Source organism: Lasiosphaeria miniovina, assembly GCF_030549165.1.
Source record: "Lasiosphaeria miniovina strain SMH2392-1A chromosome Unknown B0T26scaffold_6, whole genome shotgun sequence".
Taxonomy (NCBI): Eukaryota; Fungi; Ascomycota; class Sordariomycetes; order Sordariales; family Lasiosphaeriaceae; genus Lasiosphaeria; species Lasiosphaeria miniovina.
In genome coordinates this window covers 3174100-3192407 of record NW_026848225.1, presented here as the reverse complement: position 1 = coordinate 3192407, position 18308 = coordinate 3174100, and the positions used below count along the sequence as shown (strand labels likewise).

Genomic DNA, 18308 nt, shown 5'->3' with positions numbered 1-18308 from the left:
CCACCCTAACCTTCCTCCACGTTCAGCAAGGCTGCGTCGCAACCGGTTGGGAATACAGCGATTTACTATTCGAACGGCAGTCCTTACCTTCCTTCGCCGACCAGCGAAAAATGGTATCCGTCTACTATACATACACTAATCTACTTACAAGTTTCCAAGTTTAGGGGCCTAAAATTGTGGTCTGTTTGGCGACACAGACAGGAGTCTCTCTCAATGCCACATCCACAAAGGAAAAGCAACAAAGGGTAAATACTAGAGGGCACTGTTACAGGGCTTGACGCTAGGCAAGAGAGCTTGTGTGTGATATCCGTACCTTGGTGCAGGATGCCTATCTACGCAAATAAACATCGATTATTTGCATGAATTACGCCTGAACCTGAACCTGAATCTGAACCTGAACACGTTCATGTTCGCGTCTAAGCGTCGAGCGGCGATGTGGTCGGGTCCCACGCAACCGGGGCATACTCATCCGATTCGAGCTCAGCGACCTCCTCGAGAGTGAGCTCAAAGTCGTAGACGTCGGCGTTGTCACGGATGCGCTCGGCGTTGACGCTCTTGGGCAGCGGGATGTAGCCCTTCTGCAAGCTCCAGCGGACGAGAACTTGGGCCTCGGACTTTCCGTACTTGCCAGCAAGCTCCCTGAGTGTCGGCTCGCCCCAGCGCCGGCCACGGACGAGGGGGCTGTAGGCCTCGACAGCGACGCCGCGCTTGGCGCACCACTCGGCAATGTCACTGCGGACGCACCAAGGATGGATCTCCCACTGCCCCACACTGAGCACACCGCCCTTGCCGAGCCCGCCGCGCTCGGCCTCGAGTTCCGCAATGTGCTTCTCCAGCTCGTCGAGATGCTGCACGCCGTAGTTGCTGACACCGATACTGCGGACCTTGCCCGCCTCGACCGCCTCGACCAGCGCCTTCCACGCACCCTTGCGTCCGGCCGACCCGCCGTACGGCGCGTGGATGAGCATCAGGTCGATGTACTGCAGCCCAGACTCGGTGAGCGACTTCTCAACCTGATCCTTTGCCGCTTGGTAGCCGAGGGCTCTGGGAGGCACCTTGGACGTGAAGAAGAATTGCTCGCGTGGAAGGCCCGACTTGCGAATGGCCTTGCCACAGGCGGCCTCGTTGTGGTAGGCAGCTGCCGAGTCGACCTGGGGGTGTTGGATCAAGTCAGCAGCTGAGCCTGGACATGATGCTTGTTACACCGGTGACGTACGTGGATGTAGCCGACTGCAAATGCCTCGTTGACCACGGTCTCAGTGTCCTTGGGTGGGCTAATAATTGAAGTGAGTCCATGGAGCAGGAAGTTGAATGTAAAAGATGGTATCCTTACGTTTGATAGACCTGTTAAAGGGGGAAATGTTAGCGCGACGCTGGGATTAGACTTGGATATTAGACACACTCCAAATCCCAGCTGAGGAATCTCATAGCCGCTGGGCAGCTTGATCTTCGTGTTGAGTGCTAGAGATGCCATTCTGCTTCGCATGGATGATTAGGTCTGTGGTCTGTGAGTCTGTGAGTCTGTGCGCCTGTGAGTCTGTGAGTCTGTGAGAGTTGTTGGGTGAGGCGTCTTTGAGATTGAGGGGTTTCGACGGTTCCATTCAATTCCACCGGCGGGGTTGAGATGACGTCTTCGGAACCGGCGCCTTGGGGCTGGTTTGTCATCCTCGCGGTCGGAGATAGAATTTTGTCGGAAATACGGGTTGCACCGCAAACTCCGTCTTAATCGCGAAGTCATTCACAACCGTTCTGCTAGCAATCATCCGTCGCAATGCGCACTGTACGCATTTACAGATTAATCGGTAGTAGCTCAAAATATGAGGGATCCTGAAGTGTAAGTGAGTCGGAGCCACACGGAGCCACACGCCTAAAGGTTGCATCGCAACACAACGCCTAGGCATAATCGTGGCTATAGCGCCACGAACAGACTGGAATATTAAGAAAGTAATTTACTTAAACCTCAGGTCCATTTGCATGTTGAATTTTCCTCTTCCCAGTGTAATCCAAGACATCCCGCGGGATGGGATTGTTGTTATCATTGTAATTGAAGCCATTCTCTTCAGTATGTCTCATTCTCCCCTTTACCGTCATTTTCTTGCCCATTTTTGGCGTCGCCTGCCACTGGGTTGAGATGGGAGGGCTAAATTTAGCAACCGAGTGAATGGAGACGAAGCAACCCGCTTAGAGTGCCTTAACTTGAGGGTTTGAGATAGTAAGATTTATCCACTCGTCTAAACCACGTTTGGCGGTTTCCCTGATCATGTCCTAAGAGCGCCTGAGCAGCGCCTGAGCAGTGCCTGAGCAGCGCCTGAGCAAGGTAGCGAGGGGTGGTGTGGGGGCTGGGGGATGATGAGGGCAACTTTGGGGTAAAACAACAAACAACAACATTCCATTGCCTTCCAAAACCCCCACGCCCCCGATTCTAGTGCCCTCTACGAGTTCAAAAAAACGGCTCTCCCGCTTAAAACCCATCATTTGCGAGTTGGGCAAGGAACACGGCCATCTCTGCGGGCTCGGACGAGTTGCGGATGTCCTCGATGTCGACAAGCTCTTGCTAGAGGCCCGTTAGCATTTCATCCGTCTCGATCATTTCTTCCCCGTTTTCTCAACAGGACAAGGTAGGGAGGTATTCGAGGCCTGCCAGCAAGTACGCCACACACCTGGTTCAGCGGCCGCGGGAGCCAGAGGATGAACTGCTCGCGGTTCAGCGTCTAATTTTAACCAAAACCCAAAGGGCAATCCGTTAGCACTGCCGACCACACATACTTTAATCGCTACGCAGCATCTGCAGGAGAAAAAAAAGCTTGCCATCAAGTCGACAACCTTGACGTCGTCGATCAGCGCCTCGATGTACGCCTTGAGGTGGGCCAAGGCGAGGCCCTGGGCCGCCACCTTTTGCCGGAAATTGTTTTGCACCTTCCACTCCGGCGGCGACGACGGCGGCACGGCCCGCTTAAAGCTGCCGACGGGGCCGTCGTAGTCGATGGGTTCGTCGGGGTAGCATCTTGGACGGTACGCCATGCTTTGTGCTTGGTTCCGTTTTCCTAATTTTTTAATGATGCGGGTGGGCAGGTGGGTGTTTGTGCTCGGTTACTTTTCGTATCGAAGTGTTTCCTCGCTTCCTAGTGCAGATGGGTTGCCCAAATCGAGTAGGCGGAACTAGTGTATGTTTATTTTCTCGCTGCCTGTGGCAAACGTTTTCTGCGAATTGAGTAGTGGCTACCTGGTACCTATGTATTGGTTCGGGTAGGCACGTAGCTGTTGGTTGGTAGTCGTGCCTGCTACCTGGTGCAGATAGGTTTCACGTCCCAAAACAAAGTAGAATTGGTGGTAAATTACTCCCTCTCCCCCTGTTGCAGATTTTAGTTCTAAATCGAGCTGCAGTTGGTTAGTTATTGTTTAGCTGCTGTCTTTGCTACCGCCTAGTGCGAATGAGCCCCAAATCGAGTAGGGCTGGTGGTCGTTTATTTCATTGCTGCCCGAGGCGAATGTTCGGACGACGCTGGTTAACGTGCAAGATATGCGTGCTAGAACAATCGTGTCAAACTATATGGAAGCTGCTCTTATTTAACGTGATATCGCTGCCGTCTTTGACTCGAATTGCAGTCGCCGAGTGGTAGTCATAACTGGTAGAATGCCGAATTAGTTTTCGGTATCCGCTGTCTAAGGATATTTACATCTATGGCCTTTCACTCTTTTTTCGCTTTGGTTGGGGGTTATATGTAAGCGTTCACATGGATGACAATGCGTTTGTATTGTTACCGTAGCATTGTGTTACTCAACTCGACTCGAGCGTTGGCACGCATGACTGCGTCTTGTCGCCATCAATTATGGCTGGTCTGTGGCAGAGCACCATGTTGGTATATCTTTGTGGTCCGGGATTTTGGAAAGTTACAGTGCAACATGTAGGTTGTACCCATATACTTGCCGAGTTAAGGTCACAGAATTGCATCTCACAATTTTGGCAACGTGTGACAGAGCTAACGCAGGCCACGTACATCCAGCCGATGACCATAACCGGCGACCGGCGACCGGGTCATACAAAATCGGACGCGGGCGGAGAAGATGCAAGCCTACAAAGGGGTCATAGTGCTGCTTCTCCACTTTGATTGGGGCGCGTAGCGATATGGTAGTATTGTGGCAACAGGCGAGTGCTACAGCAGAGCCTCCTTTATTTAATTGTGACGGGGTTTCTGTTGGTGGAAACTGTGGGCTCATATCAGTACCTAGCAAGGCAATATTGCCGACTGAGCCTATTGGTGGGCTAGTCGTGATGGTTACCAAGACGGAGGCTACAAGGCTATACGCGATGCTTTAAGTTCTAGATGGGATAGTCGGCTTGCTTTAGTGGGCCCCAGAAGACTTATTTAAAGGAACGCCTTCGCCGTTTTGTCTGACTTGTGAATTGCATCAGTCAACTCGTTCCAGCTGCACCCATCACGATGCTGCCATTCCTTGCTCTAGCAACAGTGCTCTGTGCCGCGGCAGCCAGCAAGCTGCCGCTTGGTGGCCATGTCTCAAATACCAGACAGGCGGCTGCTCTGACCAGCAGCTTCAAGTGGACATCGACGGGCCCGCTCATTGGGCCCAAGAGCGACAGCCGCAAGTTGGCCGGCATCAAGGACCCCGCATCGTCGAGATCAACGGCACCTACCACGTATTTGCCAGCACTGCCCAGGCCTCGGGCTACAACCTAGCCTACCTGAACTTCACCGACTTCAACAAGGCCGATGCCGCCGCCTTCTACTATCTCGACCAGTCGCCTATCGGGACCGGCTACCGTGCCGCCCCCCAGGTCTTCTACTTTGCGCCCCAGAAGCTGTGGTACCTCGTCTACCAGACTGGCAACGCCGCCTACTCGACCAACAAGGACATCGCCAACCCGACCGGGTGGACCGCACCCAAGACCTTCTACCCTAGCCAGCCGAGCATCATCACCCAGAATATCGGCAGCGGCTACTGGGTAGATATGTGGGCCATCTGCGATGCCGCCAACTGCCACTTGTTCTCGTCTGACGACAACGGGCACCTGTACCGCTCGCAGACGGCGCTGGCCAACTTCCCGTCCGGCTTCACCAGCGCCTCGACCGTCATCGCCCTGTCCGACAAGAACAAGGACAACGTGTTCGAGGCCTCTTGCGTCTACGCGTTGCCCGGCGACAAGCCGTCATACCTGCTGCTGGTCGAGGCCATCGGCTCCGACGGCACGCGCTACTTCCGCTCATGGACCGCGACCAGTATCGCCGGCCCCTGGACCGGCCTCGCCGACTCCGAGGCCAGCCTCTTTGCCGGCGCCAGCAACGTTGCCTTCTCCGGCACCCCCTGGACCAAGAGCATCTCCCACGGCGAGATGGTCCGCTCCCTCACCGACCAGACCATAACCATCGACCCCTGCCACCTGCGATTCCTATACCAGGGCATGGACCCGAGCGCCAGCGGCACCTACAACTCCCTCCCCTGGCGCTTGGGACTCATCACGCAGACCAACTCGGCGTGTTAAGTCGATGGAGTTCCCAGCTTTTATAAATAGCAGTGTGTTTTGGCTATAATTATGAGAAACTAAGCCAGAAGCCTCTGAGCCTGATACCTCGTGCGGCGAAATTGTTACTGCTAGTTCGAGGTCAAATAGGTAAAAGGTGATGTTGCTGATTTTGGTGTTGTTTTCTTCCCAAAATTCGAACATTTGATCCGGTAACGTTATCTCGTAATGCAATTGCTATCACCCATGCCTCCTCACCAGAACTATAATCTAACTAAAACAGGGCCACATCCCACCCACGCTCCTACTATCAACTTTGACTGGCCACCAGTGACACACACACCTCGCCCATTCTCCATTCCTAGTAACTTAAAGAATTTCTAACCCTGTGAATGTTCCCATTACAAGCCGCCCCTCAGGGCCTTTATAAATCTAAGCGACAGCATTAGTCCACTCATCCACCGCAAAGATATATGGAAAGAAACCGGGACCCAAGGCTGCGTGAGCCCCGAGAGACAGCTTCCAACGAAAGCATGTTGTGGGAATGGAAACTGCGCAATGTCTAGCAACAACGAGACGGGAAGAGCGGAAGAGTAATAATCAGCATTCTTCGTGTTTCTTCCTGCAACCACCATTCCTTTCATTCCAAACAGTGGTCAGGCTCTCCGACCTCTGACAGGTCCGCAGTGGTGTTTCTCGACTCAACAACCTCCCCCCCCCCCCCCAAAAAAAAACCCCCCCTATAAAATAAAGGCGTTGTGATTTCATGATAAAATTTCTAGAATGGATAAATTAAGAAAAACAGTTCATTTTCAGGCCTCAATTTGGCAGAGGGAGTGTTGGCTTTTTAGTGTTTTGGTGGGATAAAAATGGCCAAATCGGGCCTGCAAACGGCAGAAGCCCAACGGCCGGCGCTGCACAAGGACCATTTCTCCTGCCGTTTTGGCTGTAATTCTTCTCTTCCTTACGCAACCACAATTAGCAACAGCTCACTTCAACCAACTGATTGTTAGGATTCAACAGGTTGTGAGCCCGGACGCAGATGTGAAGCTGTCACATCGCTCAGTGCTTCCAGTTGAAAGACTGCAATAACTGCAACAATCAATGGGTGCGCATACCGTCAAGATCAGAGAGAGTTTATCGTATAAGAAGCGGGTGGCGTACTTCCGCGAATAGTTGAAGACGATGTACTTATTGTGTCGCATAGTTAAGTGAGCGGTTGAGCATGCGAAGAAGCATACGCTGAAGAACCCGGTGGCGACTCTGCAGCGCGCCTGATCCAGAGATCGACCGCCGCATAGCAGACGTCGCAGAAGAGGACCCCTTCGCTCCGTGCATGGATGATGCCAAGGAGAAGGATGTATCGCATTGTCTTGTGTTGCATGCGGTCGAGGTTGACAGCGCATTGAATTGTCTGCTAAAATCAGGCCTAAAGGTACAGAAAAGAGCGCTTCCTTATAACCTTTGAGAGAGGGCAAGGAAAGCGTTGTAATAAGCCGTTCGGAATGAAATGAGGGCATTCCGAGGGCCAAGAATGAAGGGAAAACGGAGAATGAAGGGAGTTGGTGTGGTATGCTAACCAGGGCCTGAAAATGTGGTTCAAGTCCTTGCAAGGTCTGTCAATCCCAGACGACAGAAACCTTATGCCGACTGATCAGGCACGCCTGGTAGAGACTTGCGGCTCATCATCCAGCACTCCATGGAAGACGTCGGAGAGGCCATGCTCCGACGTGCCTATGTTAGAGGAGTCCATGATGCAGAGGTGTTGCAGATGGAAAGAGAGTGGGGGTCTGCCGACATGGTGTAGGATTCTAGGTGCGTTGAATGAATCCCGTGCGAGACGGGGCCAGAGCCCGAAGCGCGCCGTTGCGCCGCGAAATAATTTGGGGGGGGGGGGGGGGACCACACTGGACGGCTGTCCGGCTTCTCTGGCATGGTGTCCGATACGATGTCCATCGTCGAATGCTGCTAATCCTGCGTGTCCTCAGAGTCTTGCGGTGAATCTGCCGATTCAAGACGACAGAGGCTGTGCTTGCGGAAATGCTCATCGCAAGGACCCCACGGATGGTGGGGGGGTTCATCCAAACCTGAACTAGTCAGAGCGAGGTGAAGGTTCATCGAGACGTGTGTCACGTTCTGGTGAACCGGCGAAGGGTGGGTGACACTGAAAGTCCCACTATCGCATCCGATCCGAGGAGGATAGAACGTGGCTTGGTGAATGAGGCAATTTGAAAGTGTTGTGGGTATATATAAGAATGGTAAAATAAAGAAGGAAACGAAGCCTGTTTTGTGCAGGAGCAGCTGATAAAATACACGAGAAAGAAGAGAGCGCAAAATAAGACCAGTATTCCGGATAGGTCGGATTGTTGCCAGATGAAATACCCAAAATTATGACCATCCCGACCCACCCCACGTTCTTGATTCTCAACGTCCACCCCTACGCACGTACCTTATCACCTCATAATCCAACAACTAGAAGCCTAAGAAGAGCTCAAGCTGATAATTGACTCTCAGCCAGCAGCGGAAAGGGAGGGGGTCTGCAAGCAAGCAAGCAGCTGCCCGACCCCGCCGGCCGGAAACAACAGCTCAGACAGCGTCCAGCCGAGCAGACAGCCGCTTCCATTACATCAGTGCCGCGTAATAGAGCGAGCCTAGGAATGTTAGGTACTGTACGCTAAATAGACCTAACTCGCCGCTTGACCGTCGAGACAAACAAACATAACAAGTTCCCCGCTCGACCACATCGACCCATGAAATGGTGCATCCGATGCGGCAATTCACCTCGAAAGCACGATCCCGTCATGGTGCGTGTACGAGATCTTATCTCTAACTAAGCACACAACCGCAGCACACAACCGCAAAAGCAAACGCCATCACAGCAAGATGTGTGGTTTCCTCTCGTCAACGACCTGGATGAGGTAATTAGATATTAAACAGCTCAGCCATGACATGCATTACTCCGCCTGCAACTAATCTAGGTATCCGCGCACCCCGTTGACCTCAGCACCTCGATGTCCTACTTGTCACGTTGACCACGCAAAACTGCATAGTGGTGGGCAACTGGGGTTTGAACATAATGAGAAACTGCACTTCGGAGTCTCTCGCGAATGTTGCACTCAGCATTTTCACCGATTACCACACAGGACTCGAGCATCTAATTGCGACCTTGGCGATTATAGCTATTAGCATGTCTCGATGTCTAGCTTTCCTGGCACACTAACCTTAACTCTGGGCCTCTGGGTCTTGACTTGTGAAATTTCGATTTTCTTCTAGCCTAGCAGAGCTCGATGAATTGATACCCAAAAACCTCGGTAGTTGGCTGGTCGCATTGCCCGTCACGTTTGACTGTGAGTATCAACGTCCCCAAACCATTCAAGCCTGGTCACGAGATAGCTGAAACTCCACGCAACGTAAAGAAGCCATCGGGCGCCGCCACCCGCTCACCAAGCTTTCCAAACCCGGCCACTGCTTCCTATGTGTCGTCATCCGGCGAGGCAGAAGCAGAACCGTATCTTCGTTAGCCAGGCCGTCGACATCGCTCCACATCTTGCTCCGCTAGCCCAAAAGCCAGCGTCCAGGCCCGAAGCTGGCTGATGTTGGCGCCCAATAAGTTATCGACACCGTTGCCGCGAGTCCCGGACTGCTGCTTTCTGTCCCATTTCCTCTTGCCCCGCTGCCGGGCCAGCGCAGCTCGCTTGGCACAGGTCTGGCACCGACCCTCGTCGCAGTAGTGCATTTCGCTGCAGTGCCAACAGTAGACGCGGCGGTTGGATTGGCCGAGCGGTCTTCTGGACACTTCGCTCTGCGAGTTATAGAGGAGATTCGAACACGCTTAACAGGGGGCGTATTCGCTTAGCTGGTGAGCCACTGTCAGCAGTCCCAGACACGCCAGTCCCGCCAGTCCCGCCATTGGCCTGATCTTGGCTGTGAGCCTGTGGGCACAGTTGAAGAGCCTTGTAGCCCCGTATCCGTGAATTGTGCGAGCCAACCTAATTTCAGCCATTGCTCGGGCCAGAACTGCGGCACACCTCGGCAGAATGGACATTGCAACTGCGCCGCGCTTCAAGATGGAGGAACAGATTTGAGTCGCCAATATTAAAGTTCCCACTAAGCTAAAATATGTTCTTCAGGTGCTGGTAAACACTTTCGTCCGCCATATAATTGTTATGCATGTTACCATAAGCTCCATCATTAGGGCCCGGAAGACTCGTAGACATGGTGTGGTCGTGCATCGACTCTGACATATGGGGTATGTCAGGTCCAACCTTCGTGCCCATGTATTCGAAGATGCGTGACATCTCGGTCCGCAACCGCAGGCCGTTGCTCTGGTCCTCGTCAGCCTTTTGATGGGCCTGGGACGCGCTTGGAGTAGAGGGGTACCGTGGCCCTCCGTTCCCCGCCTGGCCTGCCTCCCTGGTAAAGGGGGCCGTCAGACCTGGCGCGGGACTCTGGCTGGCGCTGGCGCTGGCGCTGCTGTGGCCAGCGCTGTGTATGTGGGCCGAATTTAGGTGTGGGCTTATCAGTTCACCACTGCGCACATTGTCCTCTAGCCCGAGACGAGGCGCGTATTCTTTCAGCGATCTTATTGTTTGCCATAAGCGCTGCGAAACCCATGAGCGCCCCGACATGTCCTTGACAAGTTCGAGAGCTATGTAGAACTCGTCGCGGCAGTTGGCGCTAAATCTCAACGGAGCATGGGTGGATGCGAGGAACAAAACGGCAATCGAAGACGTCAAGAACTGGTGGTAGAAGATCTGAATCCTACGGTAAAGATTCGTCGTATTGTTGAGTTGGGCAAGGCAGCGGATCGTTTCCTTGGCAAGATCGACCGCTCTTTCGGCGAGCGCGATGTTCTCGACAATGCTGATGGCGCTGTGTAATACGGGCGTGTATAGCCAAATGCGTATCTAGAGTAGTCAGAAGAATGACCCGGTGTAAAGGGGCAACGACAGGGTACCTGGTTCAATCGCAACCTAGTCCAGATCCGCAGCCGGTGGATGCTATCGGCGGTTGGAGGCAGGATCGGTATCCAGTTCTTGTCCGACGGATCTGTTTTGACCTCGTTCGGAATGCTGTCATACCACTCATGTATTTGGCGGTCGAGATCTTCAAAGTCGCCTGGCTTCAACTCCCGGATGACTGCAGGCTCGAAGTAGTCGACGAGCATCCATATCTTGGCCGCGAGTCTAGAATAGCTAATCATTGCCTCCAAGAACGGATGTCGTTCCTAAACATGGTCAGCAGGTGTTGGCAGAGATGGCTTTCGCGGCCTGGCTCACCGGGTATGGAAGCTTGGGGTCGATCTTGTCGTCGTGCAAAACAAACGGCAAGCCTGTGCTGAAGCTCCATCTACGGTCCAGCACATACGCTGACCAAAAGGTATGCAGTGCGTTCCTGCGATCCTCCAAGTTCGAGATCCTCTCAAGCCCCTCCCTTCGGTGCAAGCCTAGCTCGAGGCAATGCCGCGCTACGTGGCCCATGACACGCCAGGCAAGAACCTCGTCATTACTAAGGAATCTATACCCCCCGACCAAGGCAAGGAATGGTAGCCTGGCAACCTCGGCGGGTTCGGCCATCAACTGCCTGTCGATTATGGGCTGTATGACGTCATACAGCCGGTCGGCTTTTGCGCTGTTGCCATGCTCCTCGACGGCCAGGGCACAGCACATGATGATGATCAACAGCAGAGTCCTGGGGTCCGATACGTCAAAGTCCGGGCCATGTGGCGGTATTTGGCCGTTGCGCCTTACGGATTCCATGCTTGACGTCAGGTTTATAGCGTGATCGATGACGTTGCGGATGGATATGACGGGATACATGACGCCGACCTCTTCCTCGTAGAGCCTGCAGAGACGTATTACCTCGTCCCTGCCATATTCCCACAGTGGATGAGGCGACGTCTGCGCGGGCGATTGCGGCGGTGGCTGAAATGTGGGAGAAGTTCGTGGGGTTTGCTCGGGCTGAAAGTTGCCATCGTCGTTACCATCGCCCGTGCTGGTATATCCCATGTTGTGCAGCGTGCTTTTGGCGACGTCGACGGTGAAGGCAATGCTGGTCGGACCGCTGAAGGAGGGGGGGACTCGGAAGGCTGGCAGCGGCTTGGGCAACGAAGGTAGGGACGGCGTGGATGGCGAAGGCGTGACGGTGGCCGACGGCGGGGGCAATACGCGTTCGTGGATGGGAGCGAGGCGCAAGGCCTCCTGGCGTAGGGAGTCGATGTTGCTGAACAGGGTGTCGACCTGGCTCTGCAGGTGACTGACCTGGTCAGTCACCTGGCGGAACTCGTCCGAGTCCTTGAAGTTGTTGGAGCAGCAGTTTGGTGCGTAGAGGCATTGCAGGTTGAGATGGCCGCATCGCTGGCAAGGGACCTGGCCGTTGCATTTGATCTTACGCCGTTTGCATTCGTTGCTGGTGCGTGTCAGTCAGCTTCAGGGATTACGGAGTAGGTACCACGCGAGGTATGGACATCCACGGCCCAGGGTTTCATCTGTGCAACGATGAGAGCACCTAGAACCAGGGACAACAAAATCGCCCTCCTCCAAGTCCGCGTGGGGGGGCAGGCATCTAAAGCAGAACGATAGGACGCTTCAGGGCCGAGAAAGACAAAGCTTACCATGCGATTGATATGTACTGCACGAGAAGAAAAGACGATTAGTACAACCAGTCAGCGCGTGCATACGATCAGTGGCATGCAGGTGAATGGTATGCAGATGAATTGTATGCAGATGCAGACAATATACAAAAAGTCTCGGTGATGCGCCGAGGGTCTGTCAAGGCTCGATCAGGGCCAATCAACCCGCGATGTCCCCGAGCAAGGTTCGTGCGGGCAATTGAGGGGTAGGCAGCCATCCGAGTCCCGACAGCGTGGAAGCCGCCGCCAAGAGGGGCAGTTAAAACGAAATAAGGACGCACTCGATTGCGCTTGCTCTTCGGCAGCTTGGACGAGGCGGCGCCGTCGGCGTCATCGCCGTCGAAGTCCTCGGTAACCCTCCGCTTCGCAGGGGTCTGGGGTGCGGAATTGTCTCCGGGCGCGGAAAGCTCGCGGGTCTGGCGCGTCTGGGCAGTGCTGCTGGCGCTGGCACGGAGTGGACCACCACCGCTGGAAGAATATGCGGCTCCGTCGCGCGGCGACACAAGTGCGGCGGGAGATCCAGTCGCGGGCGGAGCCGCCGGCTCTAGGAACGACCGAAGATCGCTGACCTGTGACGAGAGCTGATCCATCGTGTGGAATTGGCCTAAAACATGACCGCTGGGCTTTTGGACTCGGCACCCTGGAGCACCGTCGCGAAATGCAAAAAAAAAGCCCGACACGAGGAAAAGAGGGAATCTTGGGGCAGGTACCCAAAGATAGGACACTCGAGGGCCTGTCGCCCGTAAGCCACTCACGTGACGGATCAACCGCCTGGGCGGCCCTGAGGCCTGCTGTGCCGCCGCCCTGTCATCATCAGGTCGCCTCACCCGAAAATCTGAGTGCCCTGTGTTGGTGAGCATGCAACGGGCCCAGAAGGACAGGGATCGGGGACCCTGCCCGTTGCAGCGTAGTGTGACCTGTCAAAGAGCCAATTCCTTGCCAAATCTGCCCAATGAGTGCAGAATCTGGGGAAAGTCCCACCCACACTTCGGAGCGACCAACTGCAAGTTGCAAGTCGCAACTGCCAGGTTGGGGTTCGGGTTCTCGCGTCAGCAGTTCGGCTCGGTTCCTTCCTCGTTTCCCCTGGTCGTTCCTCCGTAAAACCGTAAAACGAGAGTGGAAATCATGGCCCCATGCAGAATGAGATACGGATACGCACAGGGCAGTTGGCAATTTAATCCGATCCTTTTTTTTAATTCGCTGCGCTGTGTGAACTTTAACCACACGCCGCATCCTTTTTACTTAAGCTTCGACTCGCGACTCGCGCCTCTAGCAGGCAACAGTTATGGTCCATCGCCATTTACGCAGTATCATCTCCGAAGCGACGTGTAAACCCGACCGACACACTCGCCAAACCCGACCCTGGCGCCGCGCGGTCCGGCCGATCCGCGGAGGGTGATGGTGTCGCCATCCTTGAGGAAGGTGCGCGCGTCCATTCCGGACAGCAGCACCTCCCGCTTGCCGCCGTGGGTCATCTCGAGCAGGCTGCCGCTCTCGCCCTCGCCGCCCGGCCCGCTGATGGTGCCCGAGCCCAGCAGGTCGCCGGTGCGCAGCGGGCAGCCGCCCAGCGTGTGGTGCGCAATCATCTGCGGGAACGACCACATCAGGTGCTTGGAGCTCGTCCGGGAAATCACGGTTTCGCCGCCGTCGGCCGCTGCGGGAGTTGCGCGTGTCAGTGTGCGTCTGTTTGGGACGGGAAATCTTGCTTACTCGTGAGCTCGACCTCGAGGTCGATGTCGAACACGTTGTCCGTCTGCTGTTCCTTCAGATAATCCTGCAGCGGCGTCGGGTTGTCGACGGCTTTTGCTCGGAAGGGCTTAAGGGCGTCGGCGAGCACGACCCACGGGCTGATGGTGGTGGCAAAGTTTTTGCCGTTGAAGGGCCCCAGTGGCACGTACTCCCACGTCTGGATGTCGCGGGCGCTCCAGTCGTTGAGGAGCACGTAGCCAAATATGTGCCCCGGATTCGCGTCGTTGACATCGACCGACTCGCCCATTTTGTTGGGCCTGGAGATGAAGCAACCGAGCTCGAGCTCAATGTCCAGTCGGCGCGACGGGCCCGCCGTGGGCTGCTTTGGCTCCGCGGCTGGATCAAGCAGGATCTGTCCAACTGGACGGTGGATCGGCGTGCCGGACACGACGATGCTCGAGGCCCGGCCGTGATACCCGACAGGGAGGTGGCTGTAGTTGGGCTGCAGAGCGTTCTGTAGCCCTCGGAACATGACGCCAACGGCATGGGCGTGGTGGTAGCCGGCGTAGAAGTCGGTGTAGTCCCCAATGTCCATGGGCAGGTGCATCTTGACCTTCTTCTGGGCGATCAGAGCTCTCGCCCGCAGCTCTTCGTCGTCCCTGAGAAGGCTGCTGCTCGAAGGTGCCGTCCCCAAGATTTCTTGGAGTCTCCTCCGGACACTCCGATGGACCCCGCTCCCCAATCGCGCGAAGGCATTGAGAGTCGGCTGCGAGAAGACACCTTCCAGGCCGTCAATCCCAGGAAATGTTTTTTCCAAGCCGTGCTGAGATATGAGCATCTTGAGGTCCAATGCTTCAGCGCCAATGGCGACGGCAGCATGAGGGGTAGGGTCGGCAGACGTGCTGATAATACCGAAGGGAATGTTCGCCAGCGAAAAGTCGCTGGACGGAGCTACAGGCACCCAAGACTCTGCCATCTTTAACGAGGCCGTTAATACCTAAAGCGGTGCGAGAGCAGTCTAGCTGTCGAAGTCTCCCGCGTCAGTCCCCCTTCTCTTTTGCTTATGTGTCGGATGTTCGACATTTGCCGTTGTTCAACGGCGGGGTGGCTTGTGCCGCACCCTCGAGTTTGCGACGAACATTTACCGATGCAAGCCGATGCGTTAGCCCGCCCCGCTATTTTCCCTCTCTCCCTCTCTGCCGCCTAGGCGTCACTCTCCGTAGGGCTGTTGTTTACTTTGCGATTCCCTCTTTTCTAATATGGCCGTTCCATGAAGTTCGCCTATGTCGACACCTAATATACAATCTAGAGTGCTAGGAGATGCTGCGGTCCGTGCAGTTGCAGGAGGAACGTCGTTGGCTGCGTCGTTCACAAGTCCTCTGTCTGCCGGATGCAAGGCTGGCGCTGGACGCCCTTATAAATGCCTCCCGCCAACGCTAAAATTGCTGTGCAGATGAGATGTAAGGAAACCCTGCAGCTTCAAGTTCTAAATTAGGTCTTGGAGAGATTCGTTGGCCAGTCGATCGCAATAGCTTCTTCGTGAACAACCCCGCCATTTTCGCCTGTCATCAAAAAATACTATCACAGCCGTGTGTCGGTCAACCAATCTTAGGGTTCGTTGGCTGTTAACGGGCATCTTGGATGGAAAATGGAAGTCCTAGTGGATCTCACCGTGCCCCACTGGCCAACCGGCCTTGGCCCTTGGCGCTACTGCACCTTTCTGCGACCATTATGGCAGACTATGCGCCCTACGGCCCGACAGTGTGGCTCCCGCCTGGTGGAATCCTATCTGTACAATAAGTGCATTGCAGTCTGCTGTTCAGGGGCGAGCGTTTTAGCGCCGGCGCCTCAATGGATGATGAAGCGGCTGTTAGTTGCTGTTTTCCCTGGTATCCGTACCGCCAACCTAAAAATTAAAGCTTAGATCAGGGTACTTGGATCCGTCGAGAATGGCAGACGCCTTAATAACCGTACATGGCCCCTGGTCAGATTCTCAAGGCATGCATTCGGATAACAGCTCTCTTGTTCACCAACAGCATGTACTTTGACTTGTAGTCCCATGTCTGCTCAGAACAGCGTGCTTGTTCCGGCCCGGGGAAGTGGAACTAGGGCTGCACTTGTATCCAGCGCAGAGTTTTTGGCGTTCTTGCGTGGAACTTTACCCAGAGGTATAAACCGTTAAGCAACCGCTCAATCGGGTTTGCTGCCAACGCTGCACGAACTTTGCAACATCCTCTCCAGTCCTCGTCATATTCTTGAGAGCCCCAGTCGAGATTTGGGAACGAAGTTGCGATCTTCTATCATATTGGTTGCGACTACGCCTTGATTGCTGCCCCCTTTTCGCTTGTTGATTACCAAGACCATCTTCACATCATGTTGATACCCAAGAAGGGCAAAGGCGACAAACCGCCATCGCCACCGAAAACCACACCAAAAAAGCCCAAGAGCAAGAGCAGCTCGGACAGCTTCGATCTAGAAAAGCTCAGCAGAATCGGCCGAATCGGCCGAATCGGCCGAATCAGCCAGCAACTCCTCGAGCGCAGTACCAACTGGTTGTTCAAGCCGTTCACGCGCCGCCGGCGCAGAAGTTTCGGCGCAAGATATCGCACGCCCACGCCCCACCCGCACCCGCATCCGGATCCGGATCCGCATGATCCTCGCAGCGAGGACGCCTGCCGCTACTGCAAGATGATGAAAGAAGACGATGAGGATACCCACGTCTGCAACGGCTGCTGCGGCATGAGCCGCAAGAGCGACGATACGGACGAAGAAGAGCACCGCGGCCGAACCGGCACGCGCAAACGGGTCGAGTGCCTCAACGCAGCCGCTCCCGCAGAGCCGGAAACCGACCAGCCAGAGGAGCAGGAGGACGAAGCAAGTAACGAGGAGGGTGGCGGCGGCGGCGGCGGCGAAGAGAACGGCGGCGCCGCCGAGGGGGAGAGCAGCAGCACCGAGTCGGCCGAGGACGCCGAAGGCCTGCCGACACCGCCCAGCACGAACAGCGCGGCGTGCGTTGCCGAGGTGCAAAACCTCCAGCAGCTGTTCGCAGCGAGATACGACCACTTCCTCAGCAGCGACGACGACGCTGACGCGTCCAGCAGCTGCTACACCGCCTCAAGCAGCATCTACGACTCCGACGAGGAGGAGGCCCAGCACCCGTCAGTGATTCAGAATGTGCCCCAGTGGAAGACCGTGGTGACTTGTTCAGCCGAGGCGCTCTCCGAGCTGTACATCGCCGAGATCGAGGCGTGTGCACTGCATTTTGACGAGCTAGAGCGGAGCCAGAGCTTGCACTTAGGAGATGAGAAGGCAGCCGCCTCGGAGGGAGCGCAGCACGGAGAGGTTGGAGACGGCGACGTTGTCATGGTCGGCGACGGCATCAATGATGACGATGATATCCATCACGTCGATAACTTGTATCTGGCGGACAAAGAGGCGCAGCAACGAGACGTTGGAGACGGCAACCTCGTAGTCATCGGCGACAGCATCAAAGAAAGTTTTGAGACCTACTACGTTGAGAGCTTGTGTCTGGCAGAAAACGATGCTTTCACCTCAGAGGGAATGCAGCAACGAACGATTAGCGACGACGACGTTGTCATTGTCGACAGCATTGTCAAGAAGAGTTATGCCGTCCACCAAGCCGAGGGCGTGCCCCTGCCAGACAAGAAGTCGCTCGCCTCGGAGGGAGCACAACAGCGAGAGATTGGAGGAGACGGTGACGTCGTCATGATCGGCGACGGCGTCAAGAAGAGGATTGACACCTACCAACACGTCGAGAGCGACGACCACCGCTCGCTGAACAGCTTTGTCTATGTCAAGTCCGAGTAGACATATACTTGTGATTTCACGACCGGGAAGGTTTACGGGCGGAAATGGAGTTTGATTTTTAGGAACAGTGAAACGGGGTCAGCAATGAAGGATTTGGGTGATTATGGGCAAACGGAGTCAGGAAAAGAGCGGAATGTTGCGATTTTACTATGAACGAGCGGATCTGTTATTATTTGGCGGATGATTAGCTTTGGGCGTTTGTCGTCACGAGATACGACGGGATTTTGGTGGGAATGTGCATTACATGGTTAGATACTTGGATATCTAGCCTTCATGAGGCGGCGATGCTCATGTAAAAAATGGATAGATAGATAAACCACTGCATGTGTGTCACGCCTTTCGTACGCTTGCCCTTGGGCGAATCACAGGGTGATAATTTCACAGGACTAATATTACTTCTAACCCCTCCCAACCACCCCCCCACCCCCCCCCCCCCCGAACCCCCCCTTCTCCTTTTCCCCATCGCTTAGGCCAGTTCGTACGGCCCTCACAATGGTGGCCGCTGTCGTTTCCATTTGACCCGTCTCTCACGAAGCAGAGTACAAGCGCAAATTCGATATCGTCGCCCGACGCCCGCGCCCGGATACATGATGGCGAAAGCTTCGCTCATGACATCCATACCCAAGTGCTGCATCAGCTAATTATTAACCAGTTATTAAACCCTATTCTTTGATCCACGCC

General features: G+C 55.0%; 5 protein-coding genes across 5 annotated transcripts; 2 read left to right on the top strand and 3 right to left on the bottom strand.

Moving 5' to 3' along the window:
- Window positions 1-416: 416 nt before the first annotated feature.
- B0T26DRAFT_755056 (aldo-keto reductase-like protein) lies at window positions 417-1474 on the bottom strand (the record flags this gene model as incomplete). The annotated part of the gene is made up of 4 exons (XM_060445903.1): window positions 417-1151; window positions 1217-1274; window positions 1334-1344; window positions 1403-1474. The coding sequence occupies 4 exons, from the start codon at window positions 1472-1474 to the stop codon at window positions 417-419; spliced, it is 876 nt and encodes a 291-aa protein (XP_060293227.1).
- Window positions 1475-4442: 2968 nt separating this feature from the next.
- On the top strand, window positions 4443-5500 carry B0T26DRAFT_743214 (glycosyl hydrolase family 62-domain-containing protein; the record flags this gene model as incomplete). The annotated part of the gene is made up of 2 exons (XM_060444224.1): window positions 4443-4633; window positions 4669-5500. 2 exons carry the CDS (start codon window positions 4443-4445, stop codon window positions 5498-5500), a joined length of 1023 nt encoding a protein of 340 aa, XP_060293226.1.
- A 3903-nt stretch (window positions 5501-9403) lies between these two features.
- Window positions 9404-12904, bottom strand: B0T26DRAFT_428697 (uncharacterized protein). The gene is made up of 5 exons (XM_060434946.1): window positions 12392-12904; window positions 12093-12109; window positions 10759-11887; window positions 10437-10706; window positions 9404-10386 (listed from the first exon to the last, which is right to left on the bottom strand). Exons 1-5 carry the CDS (start codon window positions 12698-12700, stop codon window positions 9592-9594), a joined length of 2520 nt encoding a protein of 839 aa, XP_060293225.1. The 5' UTR covers window positions 12701-12904; the 3' UTR covers window positions 9404-9591.
- A 147-nt stretch (window positions 12905-13051) lies between these two features.
- Window positions 13052-15116, bottom strand: B0T26DRAFT_723503 (uncharacterized protein). The gene is made up of 2 exons (XM_060442629.1): window positions 13821-15116; window positions 13052-13764 (listed from the first exon to the last, which is right to left on the bottom strand). The coding sequence occupies exons 1-2, from the start codon at window positions 14773-14775 to the stop codon at window positions 13421-13423; spliced, it is 1299 nt and encodes a 432-aa protein (XP_060293224.1). The 5' UTR covers window positions 14776-15116; the 3' UTR covers window positions 13052-13420.
- Window positions 15117-16172: 1056 nt separating this feature from the next.
- Window positions 16173-17627, top strand: B0T26DRAFT_755051 (uncharacterized protein; the record flags this gene model as incomplete). The annotated part of the gene is made up of 1 exon (XM_060445902.1): window positions 16173-17627. One exon carries the CDS (start codon window positions 16173-16175, stop codon window positions 17625-17627), a length of 1455 nt encoding a protein of 484 aa, XP_060293223.1.
- Between the last annotated feature and the right edge of the window lie 681 nt (window positions 17628-18308).